The 18,173-nt window shown below is 38.6% G+C and overlaps 1 protein-coding gene across 8 annotated transcripts in view; it reads right to left on the bottom strand.

Annotated features, from left to right (window-relative positions):
• TANC2 (tetratricopeptide repeat, ankyrin repeat and coiled-coil containing 2) overlaps positions 1–18,173 on the bottom strand; it is a 225,068-nt gene that overhangs the window by 185,479 nt on the left and 21,416 nt on the right. For all 8 annotated transcript variants that reach the window (XM_060781304.2, XM_060781307.2, XM_060781308.2 and 5 more), the window contains one exon: positions 7,815–7,914. In XM_060781304.2, the coding sequence (XP_060637287.2) occupies positions 7,815–7,881 (67 nt within the window). In that variant the 5' untranslated portion in view covers positions 7,882–7,914. Of the gene's footprint in view, positions 1–7,814; positions 7,915–18,173 lie in introns of those variants that run through there.

The raw sequence follows: 18,173 nt of genomic DNA, 5'->3' as shown, positions 1-18,173 counted from the left end.
GTGTGTAGAGAGAGGGGGGGGGGTATATGAGTTTTGGTGGTGTTGTGATTTGCCCAAGTATTTTGGCTGTGTTGTATCCTGCCTCAAGTCATGAGGGGAGTCTGGTAACAAATAAAAAATTATTATAATCCGATTCACTTATATTTATGTTGCTCCCACTTCATGCATTAATGTTTTTACATTTCCACTAGTCCAGCAAAGCTAATTCCACACAAGCACACTAGTCACGAGGTGCAACATATTCTTCAAGCTACTCAACATAAAAGTTATAAACTCAATTTTTTCTTCATCTTCTTCATGTAAGTTTAAAGATAAAAAACTGTTGTGCATATTTTCTGTCATTAAGTTGTTCTGAGAGCCTTTTTGGCTAACAAGAAAGGTAAAATAAAGTGTGTAAATACATACACTGATTGAATATAGTAGGGAGGAGATTTAGATTCCTTTTACAAAGAAGACTGAGAAAGCGTATGCAGGAGATTGAGCAGATGCAAAACAATAATCTCCACATTGATCAAATACTGCAAGACTTCTTATGCAATCTATCTGAAAGAGATGTTTTCCTTTTTTGTTAAACCTGTCATTTATGTTCCAGAAAATATACTTAAGATCATTCCTTTTCTGAAATTGATTCTGAGGCTAAACAGACATCGAAGGTCTTGATATAGTATTGCCACATTACCAAGAAATTGCATGTGCTCCCCAACAGTAAATATAGGTCACAATTGAAACAGTGCCCCCACAAAAAGTTTACATTCCTCAACTTTTATCATATTTTCTAAACTAGAGGGGATTTTTACTTTAAACCAATGACTTGATGTCAAAGATGACCACCTGCCTTTCTCACCTCTGCGAGATCAGCTTAAATTATCTTCAGCAACAAAATGGCAGTATTTACAACTGCCAAATAGTGTTATAATATCAATTTTATCCTGCAACACTTAGTACTTCTGAAACCCTTCTATTGGAAATATTAATTGGCAATGATCAAGGATCCAGGCCAATGATTTATGTATATACATTTCCATTAGCTACCTTTTTAAAAACAATATCCAAAGTTTACAATAGGAATGGAATAGGTAAATAGAATGCTCAATTTTGACCAATCAGTGATATGTTGTTTTAGCATCCATATTTTGATTATGTCTTATAAAGCGAGAACTATTGCTTTGAGCCCTCGGGTCTCCTCAACATCTTTACAATAAAGGCTTATCTAAATCAGTTAATTGGTGGAAGTGCAATATGGCTAATGCTTCTCTTATTTTTGGAAATGTTCTATGGATGTTTCATTTTGGTTAAAAATCACTACATTAATAAATGGGTTATTAGAAAAGTGATATTTAGCAATTACATTTTTAAAAAATAATTTACCTATTTCTTGGAATTTAACACATTGTCAGAAGAAATGGGCTCTTGACTGCCAGAAGACTCTGATATGACAGGATTCGAAACACCATTCTCTACCATTAGAAAATCTAATAGTGTTTGCAACGTTTGAAAAAGTGGTATTTAGATGCAACCTGCAAGTGGACCCATATTTAAATATGTAGTCTGCTTTTATCGAAATCTATAAATAACAAAAAAATAATCCCACTCCTTTTTTAATAGAATATTACATTACGGAACTGAGATTCTTTTATTATGTACCCTCATATTGTAAGTAAAAGGTTAAAATTTAAAAATGAAAAAAGTAAATAATGTGGAACATCACTAATAGATTCAGGGAAGCCATTAAAAACATGTGAAATCCTCCAGTGTGTTTGAAACAATCCTATATTTTGAAACACAAAATTATTCTAGTGGCATTATTCTTGATTTGTCCTATGTAAAGTCCAAATAAAACCCTAAGTAATGTATAACCCACTTCTTACTATTATGGTCTATAATTCAAGCAGCACTCTCCCTATTGCATCATTACTCTTCATAGGTACTACTACAAGTACCTATGAAAAAAGTAGCCACATTTTTATCCACGCTTCAAACATATATATGGAAGAAAGGAAAGAAAGAAAAAATATTGCACTGATTGATAGATTACACATGTACATCAGGGCCAAACAAAATTTAATATAAGAAGAGAAATAGGTTTGGACTCCCTCTACTGGTACTTCATCAATGACACTAAAATAGCACAACATTAGTACTAAAATGTAGTATGAAGGATACAACAATTACATTTCAGAGGTATAAATATGCCAAATATGTTTAAATCTGGCAACATTACTACTGGACTTCAAACTTAGGAAAATAAGGCCTACATCTAAGTTGTTTCCAATTCACCCCATCAAGCACCACCTTGGTCCAATGACCTCCTGACCACAGTGTCCTCATCATTATTATTTTTTTACCTTCACTGAATCAGAGTTGAGATATTGAATTCCTCAGCAAGCCCCTTTTTACCCGAAAACTGTTTATGAATACAAAGAATGGCGGGAAAGAGGGAAAGGAAGAAGGGCACAAGTGTGTGTGCGTGTGTAAGAGCGAGAGGGAGAGCGAGGAAAGTGATGTATGCAGGAGAGAGAGAGAAGAGAAAGTAGAGAGAGGAGGAGGAGGGAGGGGAGAGAGAAAGGAAAGCAGAAAGAGGTGCATACGAGAAAGAAAGGAAGGTAATCCAAACATATAGTTATGGCGACCTCATCTGGGGTCTTGAGCCATAGTTTAAGAAGTTGTGTTCTAGATAGCTCATAAATTCCCTTCTCCTGCTGCATCTAGGCCACACACTTTTACCTAGAACTCTGTTTCCAAAATTATTACATTGTTCATTTTGCTACATTAATTTATCATCCAATGCTGAGCATAATACAAAGTTTTTCTCTGGCATAGCCTCTTCCTATCACCCCTTTCTGCTACTATGAACTATATATGTGTATGTAATCTTTCCTTTTTCAGCTACACAACACTCAGCTGTGTGAGGAGCCTCTACTGCACAACCACACCCTGCTCTTTCTCATTAGCCGTTACAAATTACTGAAACTGCCTGTCAGAATACCATCATGATACTATTTCTTCTTATAAATCTATCTTGAAACTCTTTTTTCAAACTTTCAAGGACGCCTTTCATATAACCTGCTCTCCTGAATGAAGCCAAAATATACAAAGCTCAACAAGATGTATATTTTTCCTGTGTTTATTTTAACCTTCATCCTCCTTCTAAGTTTCTGCACATACGCCCCTCAGTATTTTAAATTATAGTCTTCTTAGGGCAAAAACCTATTGCTGTGTTAACTGTGCTAAAATTAACAAAACAGCATGTGGCATGGCATGACCTACTGCATAGTATGGCACATTACAGAAATTTATAAGTCAAAAAGGGCTTTTACTGGAAAGCAAAATTAGGGACTAATAAAGGGAAGAAAAAATATAACAAATTAATCACAGCAAATGCCATTGATCTTGATTATAAGCAAAAGATGGGGATGACAAGGTTAACTAAATAATTACAAAGGAAAGATGGAGTTTAATGAAAGATCTGAACAAGGAACATAAAAGTGAGGTAAAACACTACACATATTCCAGAAATGTATATTTACTAACAAGAACAAAAGCAAAAGAAATAAAAGGTTCTGATTAATGGACAGCATAAAGGACAAGGTCGCAGCTCACAACTGACCTGCAAAGTATGCAAGTATTGTACCCTCCATACAGAAAAACTGTCAAAAATTGACCAGAGCTATTTCTTGAACTGTTGGCCAAGATCAAACACCATGCCCCATATTCTTTCCATATGATTTCACTAAAAATATATGAATTATAAAATGACCTGCACAATAGTTTCACACAAGAAAGGCCGGTAGCCAGGATTTCGATTCGGGGGGGGGGGGGGAGCTGAGTTTGCTTCGGGGGGGGGGCTGAGTATGAGTGAAAGAGGGGCTACCCTAGCAAATCTTTTGTATCATTACCCCAATACCCCCATGTATATGGGATATATTGAGTATGGTGATCAGATCATGATATGAATAAACATAACAGTTCAAATAATGCACCAGTAAGGCCTTTTCGCGAACCACCATGAGAGTTTCGGGGGGGGGGCCTCAACCCCCCCTCCCCCCAGCTACATGTCTGACACAAGCATTTTCTATACAAACTGACACTCACTACTTATTTTAAAGCAGCCAGAACCAGATTTGTATTCTCAAGTTTTGGACAGGTCACAGCTAATGGCAAATCATATGTTTTCCATGCATAAAACCCCAGGTTCAAGTCCTGATATCCCTACAAAGGGTTGAGAAAAATCTAGAGCAGAGCCTTCTAAATGTTTAATGTTGGTAACACACGTGCATCATTTCGCAATAGAGTAATTCAGTTTCACTATCAAACCAGTGGTTAAACCAACCCCTTATAAGAATACATACATACATTATAATAAGGAAATGTATAAGGTCATAACATATCACATGAAAACCTTACATTTATATTTTTCAAAATATATTATTATTTCACATAGACTAAGAGGTTTCTTGTTGTCGTGATGAAGATTAAGTGTAGACACACAGAGATGCAGAAACCTTCTCCCTCCAACCAAGGAGCAAACTCACACGTTTGTCTTGTAGCAGAATTTATACAAAAACATATATACAGAGTCCAATTCTTCTCCTCAAGCCACAAGCCTCTCAGAACTCCAAGACCTTCGCAAAAACCTCCAACCTTCCAACACCTCCCAATCCTTCCAACACCATCAAACTCCTCCCAAAATCACCACCAGGAGTAATCCTTTTTTACTCCTTTATTATCCCAGCAGTTACCCCACCATAGTTACAACTACTCAATGCTTGCCAGGTGGTCCGACTCCCATTACCTGCTGCCCCAATCCTTGCACTACTTGTTACTTAAGAAATGATTAAAAGACTCTAACACTTGTTAAGGTTGTGTGACACTATTTTTGTAGCCGACACACTATGTTATGACACAAAGTTTGGAAAACTCTGCTCTAAAGGATCTCTGCCAAACCATTTGTCTGACTTAATAAAACTTAGATTCATATGCTTTGAGATAATTATCCATGTTAGCCTGTGGTAACGGCACATATAACTGGTCCTTCAGCCTTTAAATACTAACCATTTGCAAGATTATCAAATTAGTATTCAACACTAAATGAGTCCAGATTTAGTGCTCAAAAATAGTACTCTACATCTGATGAAGCAGCATCTTGCACAAAATTGCACAAAATTGGTTTGTATTCAAAACATTATACTCAAATAGTTTGAAGTCAAAATGTTTTAACTTCAAATATATGTGCTTAGTGTAAATAGAGGTCCTTCTGATTAAATTCTAGTTTCACAGATTTTACTGCTTGTAATTTCTTTTTACGCTTAGTAGTCCCCCAATAACAGCGCTCCATGCAGTCATGCCGGCCACATGACCTTGGAGCTGTCTACGGGCAATGCCAGCTCTTCGGCTTAGAAATGGAGATGAGCACCACACCCCCCAGTTAGACACGACTGGACTAAATGTCAGGGGAAAACCTTTACATTTACCTTTAGTCCCCCGATATGTATAATGAAAATACTGAAATAATACAATCACTGGTGAGCCAGAATAACATCAGTAAGTACTGAAGCATTTGTAACATCAGCTACTGTTTACACAAGCTGCTTCATTTAATGAATGCAGCAAGAAATTAGTATTATAATTTTATTAAAGAATTATTTTTATAAATTCAGAAAAGCAGTACATGAATGAATCTACAATATGTTTAGCATACTTGAAATATATTAAACCTTTTTTCAAAAAAGAGTACAACTGTCAAACGGAGGTGTCAACATATTTGTCCAATCCTTGGTAACCAGAAAAAAAGTGTGATATATCTATGGAAGCCTTATGCTGCCAATTTCATTCTCACAATTAGCCTCTAAGGTGCTACAAGACCTTTTGCATAATGATATTCTAGACTAACACAACTATATCTTTGAAATATGATGCCATAGTTGTTGTCACTGTTGTTGTAATCATTTCAGTGGGCCCTTGTTTTCTGCTGAGATTTGGTTCCAGCACACCCCCACCTCCATCCCCTATGAATATCAAAATCAGTGGATGCTCAAGTCCCATTATATATAATAGAATAGTAAAACAGTGTCTCTTATATAAAATGACAAATTAATGTTTGCTTTTTGAATTTAAAAAAAGTCCAATCTGTGGACAGTGGAATCCGTGGATGCAGAATCTCTGGTACAAATGACTGCCTGTATATTTATTTATTTATTTATTTATTTATCTATCTATCTACTTCATTTTTCCCCAGTCTCTTGATTCAAGGTGGTTTATTAAAACTAGAACAGGTACAGATAAACATTTACAATATAAAAATAAAATATTAACAATCAATCCTGTTCCACAAGGAAGGGAATGTTCTTGAGATGGATACTACACCAAGCTGTGGAGATAACTGTGGAACTTTCAGTCTCCTTCTCAAAAATGTGTAGTAAGTAGAGAAAATCTACTCCAACAAAACTTAAACATCTTACTGTTTTCTGTCTCTTTCCAAAGTCAACAATATATCTGGTAAATTCTCCTACCCTTCATCATGATTAGAAGGGCAAAAAAATCACACACATTTTTTCAATGTCCTTGCAACTGATAAGCATCTTTTGTAGATCCAACCTAAACAAAATCCAACAATACTACAAGCTACATACAGCTAAAATTTTTGATTTCTCAGGAGCCACAAGGGTTCCTCTACTATTCACAGTGAGCTGGGCACATAGTTTTACTTTAGTGCCAAACATCTGGCCTCTAGATATGGCATCACACAACATGTAATTTGTATTCCAGTAAACTCTACCAATGATTCTACAAATTAAAAGATCTCATATACTGGTTCTCAGAGTAAAGGACAAGACCTACAATTCTATCACGTTTTTTCATTTCTGTTTTTGATTATTTTTTTTATTCACAATATCTGAGATCTCCACACTGCAACCTGAATATCCAATAAAACATTGTGTATAAGACATAATGAGAGTTTGTAAAATGAACCATCATCTTGCCAGCACAGGAATAGAGATTTTGTCAAAATGTAGTCTACTGAAAACTCATCTTTTGTACACTGTATGATAAATATTTTTCTCTAAAAGGATCACACGTTATAGTAGGAAGGGATTACATATTATATGTTTGCAAAGATAACATAGTATTTATGATACAAAAGCATTACAGCTAAAAATTAAAGAATCCTTAGCTCCTTTGCAGCTAGTTCTATGCATGTTTATTCAGTGTAAGTCACATTGAGTTCAGAAGGCCTTTACACTAAAATTAGTATGCATAGGTTTGCACTCTCACCCACATAAATCTGCATTCTTAATGTGGCATTAATCATTTAGGCTTTGGAATAAATAAAGTTTGTGTGGTTGTCTAACAGTCACATACGCAATTATCTCCTCTTCTCCTCTAGTTTAGTCTAGCTGGAAAATGTCTTCATATTTAAGAGCTGATAAAGTTACCATGGTGGCATGAACAGCAAGAGAAGCAACTCTGACTATTCTTTCACCATTATGAAGACAGGTCTAATCATTATGAGGCTATATTTGTTAAGCAGACCAATCTACTTGTTGCTTGCAATTTAAATACATACAATTTTAATCCAGAGAATGCCAGAAAACAGCAAGTTATTTACATATATTTAGAGTATACATTTAGAGTATACATTCAGTGTAGAAGTTTGAACTTCATACAGACTGAAATAGAAGAGGGGAGGAGATCACCATATTATTTGGTGGGAAAAATACCCTACCCCAACCTGCAGCAAACCTTTACATTTCATCTTTATTTTCAGAACACAGGCGATTGTGTTACATCAATATACTCTCTTCTTCCACACTTACCACTGGATCTGTTTTTGCGGTTTGATTTTCCTCCTGTAAGAAGCATCTTGAGACTGTTCCGGAACATGGCTATTCTGGTCTAATCAGCAAGCTCCGAAAGCTGTATAAATATAAAAAATAAAAATATCCATTAACTAATTTTTAGTCATTAACAGTGGAGAATAATGAAGAGGCACAAGCAATCCTTAGAATTGCTCTTTGCATTCATAATGTAACAACCTAATCAAGCTTTTGTAGGAAACCAAATGCTTGAGGGGAAATCGTAATTCATAAATGAAAGTAAAGTAGTGTGGTACTGCACATTTTCTATTCTTCCGAAGATTGTGATCAGCACATCTTTCAGGATTTTGTTCCGCCATATTTAATATTTTTTGGAACTAAATGCTGCCATGATTAGATTCTGCAAATTACAAAACTGGCAATGTAACCACTAAGTTGGTGCATTGTAGAATTTAATGGGGTGTCTTGGAATCCTTTGTAAATACATATCACCTCTAAATATCTTGAGTCTATTCGACAAGTGCATCTCAGAGTATCTTTCTCACTTGATCTGTTTCCTGTTTATATCAGTTTGGTGCTCCTGGTTACCTTTGAAAATTCCTGATTATTGCATTTATCACCCACCTATAACCAACAGCAATGGCACACTCATGCACGCACACACATGAAAAGCATCAGAAATTGGAAAAGCCAAATCAGGTGGAATACATGGAGGATCTCATGGGGCACATAAGAGTTACTTGGAAGCTATATGTGGTCTGTACATTTCCCATAAATGCCCTAAAGAACAAAGTGGCCCCTTCTCATTCATTTTCTTCTTATCACCTCAAAGAAGACAGATTCTGCATGAAAAGAGAACAAATTGTTTGGCTACACAGATAAGTAAAAGAATGCCAGTATATGTAACCATTATGTCTTTTTCATTATGGTCTTTCTGCAGTCCACATAGAATAGACCAGCATGCTGATGTATCTGGAAGAAAATACTCTGTCCTTGGGGAAACAATGTGAATGGTTCTGCCAAACCTAAGCTAGATCATCTGACTGTGAAGAAAGGAAAGTGCTCAATCTAAAATTGTAAAGATTGGGGCGGGGGGGGGGGGGGGACAGAAATTCAAGAAGCACATGGTGGGAGAGGGGGACAATCTTTGCTTTTTGACAGGTTTTCCAAGCAAAACAGTAGAAATTCGAGAACATACTGAGGGGAAACCTTCAATGAAATCTGCTCACTTCTTAAATAGAAAAATAGCTAAATATGCCAGCATAAAAAAGACATTTCTTATCACAAGGCACATCTAGCAGAAATATATGAAATGAAATATATGTATTTCACATTTAATAATAAAAGAGAGTCACAACATTACCTATGTCTAGGTTTATATACAAACCTACCAGTCCCACAAGTCTACATGGGTACTTCTAAAAGAGCACTATACTGTCATTATCTGCTGCTGATTTATCAACTGTCTATAGGTCACACCAGTTGCACAAAATCGAATGATCTTATCTAAAATTTGTACATTCTGGTCAGAGAGTAGAAAAGATAGATAGATCTCATTTCTTGCAGTGATTATTATTTGTGTGGTTAAAGCAAGATATCTCCCTTGTTTATTAAAAGAGGCAGTATAAAATGCTATCGCTGAGTTTCCACCATTTCATTTGCTCAGAGATAAATTTGCTCACCATGTGGGAGATGGAATGGTTGCGTACCTGTAACAGTATTTCTCTGAGTGGTCACATGTGAAATTCTCACATATTGTAGCTTTTCTTGCGCTTGCACAGTATCTGAAATGCTTTTAAAGACTATAGCCCCACCCACCCTCCCAGAATGCATATAGGCTGTGGGAGGGGCTGTAGCCTCAGTCCTTTAGTCGCCAGAAAGAAACCGAGAAATGGCAAATAGTGAGTGGGGAGGATGGGTGGGGCTATGCAAATTTCATGGGTGACCACTTGAAGAAACATGTTTAGAGGTAAGCAACCATTCCTTCTTCGTAGTCCCTATGAAATGTGCACATATGGTAGATTAGCAAGCTACTTACCAGGGTAGGCAGGTGTCATGCCACCAAGGAAAACAGCACTGTTCTACCGAAGGCTGCAACCTTCCTGGAAGCAGTGTCAACCTCCGCTGACGTAACAAACGTCAGCGGAGTAGACCAGATGGCAGACGTCCTGCAGTGGTACACCTCTCATGAATGCTGCTGAGATCGCCACTACTCTAGTAGAATGGCCTCTGTTTTGAGGCAACTTCTGATGTTCCATCTTATAGGCAAGTTTGATTGCCATTACTATTCAAGAAGAAAAAAAACAGAGTGGATACAGGAAAGTGATTTCCTTAAGTCTGCTGACTTTAAACATAAATTGCAAGGCCCTCCTAACATCGAAGAGATGTAGAGAATGCTCAGGGGTGTGCCAGGATTCTGAAAGAAAGATGGTAAGACTATCGCTTGTGTTATATGAAATTTCAATGCCACTTCAGGCAGGAAAGCGATATCTGTATAGAGTTCCACTTGGTCTTTGTGAAAAAAAGCCCACTGGATTTAGACTAGATCTAGACTAGATCTAGACTAGATTATGACTTTGGATAACGTGGTTAACAGTGAAGGCATTGTTTTATATGTTTAAATGTTTTAATGTATTTGATAATTCTATTTAAATGTTTATTTTAATTAAACATTGTTTTGGAAGGCATCAAATAGTTGGCTAAGAGTAAGCCGCCTCGAGTCCCCTCCCCTTACTCCTCCACTGTAAGCGGCTAAGTAGCTGAAGTAGCATCAGGCACGTCTACACCAGTAGCTGAAGACTCAGAACCGGAATCCGATGCCTCTCTCACAGGAGTAAGTGGGGCAGGCCCAGGGAAGGGCGGCAGTGTTAAAAGTAACTGTGTGAATGTTTGCTGCACCCGCTTAGGTGGCAATACTGGCACTGGCTGCACCTGGTAGTGCTCATAAAGAGGTACAGGTGGTGGCCCAAAATAGTAAGAGTGCCCTCTTGGAGAAGTATGGTAATAGCCATGGCCAAGGTAATATGGAGTGGGTGACTGCCTGTCTTTTGGGTGACACAGCCTGCCCAAAAGAGCCCCTAAAGAGGCTACTTGCCACGATGACCAGGAATAAGCATCTGGTGCCAAAGTTCTGAGTCTAAGCCCCTCATCATCATGTGCCATGCGCAACAGATGCCTGAGGGTAGATTGGGATCAATCCCCTCTTGCGTCATGCCTTTGCAATGGCACCATAGGTGTAAGGTCCAAAGGCAGCACAGTAGTTCAGCTGGCAGTGGGTCTTCAAAGTCCTGTTCACAGCTCTAGAATGGCACTAAGAATAAGGCAGACACTGGCCATGCTGACTCCAGTGAGGGCTGGGTCGCCGTTGGGGGGACAAACACTCCAGCATTTGGTAAAGAATGCAGTATGTTGGCAGCCCCAGAGGGGCACGTGCTCGCTTCCCCCATCGATGGAAGGGACACAGTAGACGTCCACTGTTGCCCTGGTGACAGCAGCAGCTGTGCCGAGACAGGGCTGAGTTAGCCTGCACAGAAAGGGTGGCATTGCCCTTCTTTGCTTTCGTCTTTTCTCCTCCAGCACTCCCAGCAAGCGAGGGTTGAGCAGACTTTGGCCACTTGGGCTTCGTAGTCTGCACTGATTGGCTCAAAGCAGCTCCAGCTGCAGCCGGGAGACCAACTGAACCAGCAAGCTTCACCCCAGGAGACATTTAGTATGCCTATCTTCTGAAGGCAGGCTTTCCCCACACCCGGAGCATTTAAGTGAAGGCATTACTGGCCTGAGAATGGTCAAGACAGTCTGGGTCAAGACAGCAAAGTCAATCAATCAATGATTTATTACAGTCTATGACCAGCACACTATAGAATGGGGCACAGGTGCCCAAGGAAGGGAATCGCAGTTCCCAAGTAGGTCAGATTAAAAAAGCAGATTAAAAACATGTTATAAAAGAGACAGATAAAAAAACAAACTTAACTTACAGTTTAAAGTGCGGGTATGAGTCTAAAAGGGGGGGTGGCTAATAGGAAATATCAAACCACTGGGAGGCTCTAAAGAGGGATGAGAGGGGAGCATCTACAGTATTTCAGTTATTACAAATTACTATAGCTGTATTCCCGGCAGGAAGTTGCCTAGCGGAGTCAGTCATCAACCATCTAATGTTAACTGCTGCTGCACAGAACTTGGCAACACTATGGGCTATTACAGAGCAGGAATCCGAGAGCAGCAGAAAGGTGTAATATCTTTCAGTGCGCCCTGGATGTTTTAAAAGGCATGGAATGATGAGATTAGCTTTAATGTCTCTACAGAATACTCACTGGAAGAGCACATGTTCATTTATTTCAATGTAGCCAGACTCACACAGGCACAGTCTCTCCTGGGCAGGGGTCTTCCGGTACCTCCCCTCCAGTACTGCCCATGGAAGGGCATGGCATCTTGCCAAGGTGAAAGCTCTTCAGTGTTTAGGCACCTCCAGATTTGCTAAGTAAGCCATGGGAGCGATGAGATATTTGTTATCTTCACTAAAGTTGAATGCTGGAGAGCAGGCTAAATCTCATTGTCACTTTATATCCAGGATCCATTGTCTAATAAGATACTTAGCTTAGTCCATCCCATACTTAGCGGTTGTCCTTGAGAGAAGCCTAGAGTTGCGATTTTTGTTGCCACTACCTTTTTCCATGTAGACTGAAATTCGTCTCTCAGAGTTAAGGCCACATGTTGATAAAGACAAATGCAGTCAGTAATTGAGGGTGGCTGTCCACGCTCTCGACTCCACTCTCACTCTTATGACTCTCAGTGCAGCATCACCTACAAAATGGAGAAGGTCTACTGTATCTTAAAAGAGAAAGACATGGAGCTGTACATGAAGCTGCAAGAGCTGTGCATCAAGCCCCAGTTTATTGCCTTCCGCTGGCTGATGCTGCTCCTCTCCCAGAAGTTCCTCTTGCCGGACGTCATTCGCATCTGGGACAGCAAAGTCAGAAAACGGTCCAAGGTCTGTATACAGTAAGGTGGATTAGCAGATAAAGAGTACTTAGGCAATCGGAGATCAAACACGAAGTAGTCAAGTAGTAAGAATAGGTAGCAATAGCGAGAATGATTCCAAGCTGCTGCTCTGGTGGCAACCAAAAGGACTGACGTTACAGCCCCTCCCACAGCTTATATGTATCCTGGGAGGGTGGGTGGAGCTATAGCCTTTAAAAGCTTTTCAGATGATTCCAAGCTACTGCACAAGCGCAAGAAGTGCCATATATAAGCATTTCACAGGGACCATGAAGAAGACATAGAATATTAAACTGTATTAATATTAATGTGTTCCTATACTTCAGAATTGTTAATTTTATCAAATAATAAATGAAGCGTTTGGTGACTAAATTCTAGTGCTTTTGTAACTGTGCCCCTTATTTGTTGTTTCATGGTGAATTCAGCATGACAGTAGTCAAGTGCTATTAAAGCACTAGGTGTAAATCCATGATGAAAATTTCTTATTTAGTAACTGTTTCCATGTTTCTAGTAAGTTTGTCTACTAAAACAGAAATGATGGAGAAAAAAATGAAGGCAGGGGAAAGCAAAAGTTTCACTAGGTGCCCTTTTGGAAGAAGATTCCAAGTGACCTCTACAAACTTCAAAATGCTTCTGTTTACATATACAAGACTTACCTGAGTTATTTCTTTTCACATATTCAAATTATTAGTTTCAAACAAAACGTTTGCTGAAACATCTTGAACTGCTATTTCTTCCTGTAGTATAGGAACTTATTATTTCCATATTTTTTCAAAGAAATGCCCAGAAGACTGCTAGAAGTACAGTGAACTGCTAAATATGGCAGACTCATAGCGATGAAGCTGTCTTAAATCTCTTTCAAATATTCCAGTAGATAAATCACAATTTCTCATTCACTATACTTGCCTTTTGATTCTAGAACACAAAAATGACTAATCAGTCTATTATGGACTTCTATCCCATGGCTAAATTTATTTATTTACTCTATTTATACACCCCCTTTCTCTACCCTGAAGGGGACTCAAGGCGGCTTTACATGTAGGCAACTATTCAATGCCTTAAGACAACATACAATTAAAATAAACACTTAAATGTTAAAAATTAAATTAAAATGAATACACATTAAACATTTAAACATTATGTTCACTATTAAAATCACACCATCCACAATTGTAGTCCAGGGCTGTTCCAATAGTCATTGCACATATTCTGTATCTATTATTGCACTGCAAATTAATCTCTGAAAGCTTGATTCCATGACCACATTTTCACTTTCTTTCTGAAGGCCAGGAGGGAGGGGGCTGATCTAATGTTGCTGGGGAGGAAGTTCCACAGTGACAAATCACCACTGATAGATAAGGATAAAGATGCAGATTCAAACATCATGTGTAGACCAGTCAGAGTAGGAGAGGAGAGGAGAAACTGCTCCCAATCAGTGCCATATTCGCCATTTCCAGACATAGCAGAACCACCAAAGGGAAGTCTAATAAAAGATCTCCAGAAAGACTTATTATTGGCATTGGAACCAGCCGGCACTAAACTGGCAATTCTCACAAAAAGGATTAACACTACTGAAGACATGGCTAATGTCAGGGCCAGAAGGTTTCATGATGACTTGTCCCACCACATGTTTAATTTGAATAATAAACTAATTTTTCAGGTTCCTCCGACCAATCACCTAGAAAACTTTGAGGATTACCTCCTTCCCCAAGACATTTTGACCCATTGCCCCATTAACCAAGAAACAAAAATAATGTCTTCTAGTGTAATAAATAGGATGAATTCATTCCTTACTTATTATATTCATAGAAATAAAGTAGCCTTTATGCCAGGCCACAAAATTAGTCGATGCTATTAGAAGAACTGCATTAAATATAATACAGTAATCCAACACAATCATACTCACTAGCTTTTCTTCATGCACTCAAAGCCTTGAATGGGTTGGAATGGTCTCACTTATTTGGGGTCTTAGATTGAATTGACTTCTTCAAACAGCAATGTATAGCCTCCAAAGCCAAGGAACAGAAGAGATTTCTCACCAATTCAATTTCAAAGGCCATCCCAAGGGACTATGGAGAAGCAAGACACTATGAGACAAGGATGAATGAGTTCTGTGAAATTACAGATGGCCACTGAAAGAACCACTGTTCCAGATATACATCTACTTTTTCTTTGTGGTCTCTGTGACTTAACACAAATGAGAGACTAGCAAGCTACTAGCCACAGGACGAAGGACTATCATGTCACACTTGGAAAACCACAGCCCTCGCAAATGCAATAGCTGCCTGACTGTTGTGTCCAGTCTATACTGAAAAATGGACACTGAAGGTTGTGACCATGCAGCAACCCTACAGATGTCATACAGAAGAATACCTCTCGGTAAAGCCCGGAAACATGAGTTCTCACTTGGGACAGGAGATTGCTTGCCAGCAAGTTCATAGACCAAAACAACAGCTACCATAATCCACTTAGAGAGCCTCCACAATGACACAGGAAGTCCTTATGTTGGTGGATGCTATTTCAGAAAGGATGTTATATGGCTGACATAGAATTTCAGAGCTCTATAGACTTCTGACAATGTTGAGTGTTATGTTTTTCCTCGATTCTTCCTCATTATACAGGTGATCATCAAGATTCATCAAAATGGAGTTAGGTGTATTCTCATCACTCTGTGGTGGCCCAGACAGACTTGGCCCACTCCTCTAATTCCTCTTTCCAGGCAATGATTCCAGAGGCTTCCACTCTGTTCTAATCTTCTCACCACCTATAAAATCAAAGGAGGAATCTGAATCTTGATATGCTCCATCCTATGACTTAGACTTTACCTTTAGCATGTTTGTTTGTTAGTTAGGCTAGAGGAATTACAGATAGAACAAGTTCATTGCTTTCTTGGAATGAATCTATGCTCCTCTGGATTCTGGTTGGACCTCTCACGTCCTTGATTTTCTTGTGTTATAGTTTGACAGAGGTTTGTCCTTTTAATCTATCAAGTTTGAGTTATCAGTTGTTTCATAATGGTTTTAATATCTTGGTGAGCCTTCTCTTTTTCTGGAACTTCTTGTGAAGAGTTGTTGCACAGATACAAGAACTTTCACCCTCCTGTTACCAGTGGAATCTGTAGTTAGTTCTCACCCAACATTTCCCTTCTCAACAGACTGGTAATGTCCCTTCTCAACAGACTGGTAAGTAGAGTTACTTCAATGGGTTCGGATAGTCCATACAAAGGTGTGCCATAATATAATAAACTTGACAATTACTAAGTTGTCAAGTTTGAAATGTGCCAAATTTAGTATTATCATACTGGCAACTTGATTATTATGTTACCACTTTTCAGACTGCTTATAGACTTGTCAGCATTACTTGCTCACACAGATAGTTTGTTTTGGGAGTTGAAGTCATGTAGCATTTCTGTGAATGCAACTCAAGGAGATGAAGATAACTACTATCAGCAATGCCTCGAAAGGAATCAAGAGTACACAAGAGTGAATTCACCAGTCAACTTCAGCCGTGAGTCTAATGCAACATGCAATATACCTAAAGAAAAAGGGGGCATGAGTGTGATTGTTATAAAAGCTTATGGAAATAGAGGTGTGCCACATGTTTTCATGAACTACATGTTATAGGGATGAACCTACATATTTTGATTACAGGTATCATGTGACCTGATATTTTGAGAACCACCATACTTTTATTTCTTCTCTAGGGTATCATGCCACAACTGAATACAATCTTCCTAGTGGCTTCAATACTCTGAGGATTATCAGGCAATTGCCGGAATCTAGAAAGGGCTGTTCTGCTAGAGCACTGAGTAACAAAAAGAATAAACTGGCAAGGAAAGAAGTCTCTATTCAGTTGCAAAATATTGTTGAAAGTGATAGCACCCACTTATTTATATATATAAAAAATGCTCTGCTCGTTTTTAGTGACATAATAACTCAAAAACTGCTGGAGGAATTGACGCCAAATTTGCCCACATCACACCTACTAACCCAAGGAGTGTTACAATTACATATTACTATATTAAATAGAATAGTTAGAAGGGACTCTACCATGGTATTGGGGGAAAACAGACAGGAAGGAAAGAGAGACGAAAGGAGGGAGGGAAAAAGGAAGGAAAGGGGGAAGGAAGGAAAGAGAGAAAGAGGGAAGGAAGGAAAGAGGGAGGGAGGGAGGGAGGGAGGGAAGGAGAGAAGGAAGGAGAGAAGGAGGGAAAGAAAGAGGTACCGAAGAAAGAAAGAAAGAAAGAAAGAAAGAAAGAAAGAAAGAAAGAAGAGAAAGTGGAAAGGAAAGGAAAGGGAGAGAAAAGGCAGGAAAGAGGTAACGAAGGATGGAGGAAAGGAAATAAAAAGTAAAAGGAAGGAAGGAAACAGGGAGGGAAGGAAGGAGACAAAGGAAGGAGAGAAAAGGGGAGGGAAGGAAGGAGACAAGGAAGGATGGAACCAAAGGGCGAAGGAAGGAATGAAAGAAAGAGGTAGAGAAGGAAGAAAGGAGAGAAAGGGGAAGGGGAAGAAAAAGGAGGCAAGGAATAGGTAAGTACCTCTCTTTCATAATAGTCCAGATAGCTACTTCAAAAATTCTTACTATAGGCCACAGCATGGCTAGTTTAATGTAAAAAGAATGCTACCCCAGTAATAAACTTAGCTTGGAAATTGCGACACGATTTGACAGGCTGGGGCCATGATATTGGCTTGCTCACACCAGAACTATCTCATCACATCATCAGCACAATGGTTTGGTGGTATTATAAGTCCTTGACTTCATTCAACATCGTGGCTGCCATTATAATTTCAGGGTATAGGAAATAAAAGATGGGATATTATGTTCGGGCTCTTATTGTAGATGTATTCAATATCTGCATTAATCTGTAAGAACCTGTGGCAGGAACACTGAGTTGCAGGGATGACATAACAAACTACTTCATTTGCCTGTAAGTTATCCATTAACATGGAATATGGTTCTTAATATGGAAATAGGATATGAATCATACTTGAACAAGATTGGCTAGAAAGCTAGATTTTGTCACAGCTATGCTAATATTTTCAGTTTTCTTGCAAATGTTTTGGTAAACAAGTAGCCTGCAAAAAAAAGAGAAGGTCTTTGGCACTCAATCAACTTTTGGTCCCATAGGAAATAGGTCACTCTAATATTCATACAGTCAGATAGCTGAGAATGATCTGTCTTTGATCCTCCACCTTCACAGGTATTTACAGAGGGTGTGAAACTGGGCTTTGAATATGGCAGCATTATGATATGATGTGTGAAAGCATAGATTTTTGGGGATGCAATAAAACCTAAGTATGCATTTCAGACCAACTGCAAAGTAAAATCAGGATGTATATATATTATCAATGTCAACTGTTCTGG

The sequence above is a fragment of the Anolis sagrei genome, chromosome 6 (genome assembly GCF_037176765.1).
Source record: "Anolis sagrei isolate rAnoSag1 chromosome 6, rAnoSag1.mat, whole genome shotgun sequence".
Lineage (NCBI taxonomy): Eukaryota > Metazoa > Chordata > Lepidosauria > Squamata > Dactyloidae > Anolis > Anolis sagrei.
This window is presented reverse-complemented; position numbering and strand designations above follow the sequence as displayed.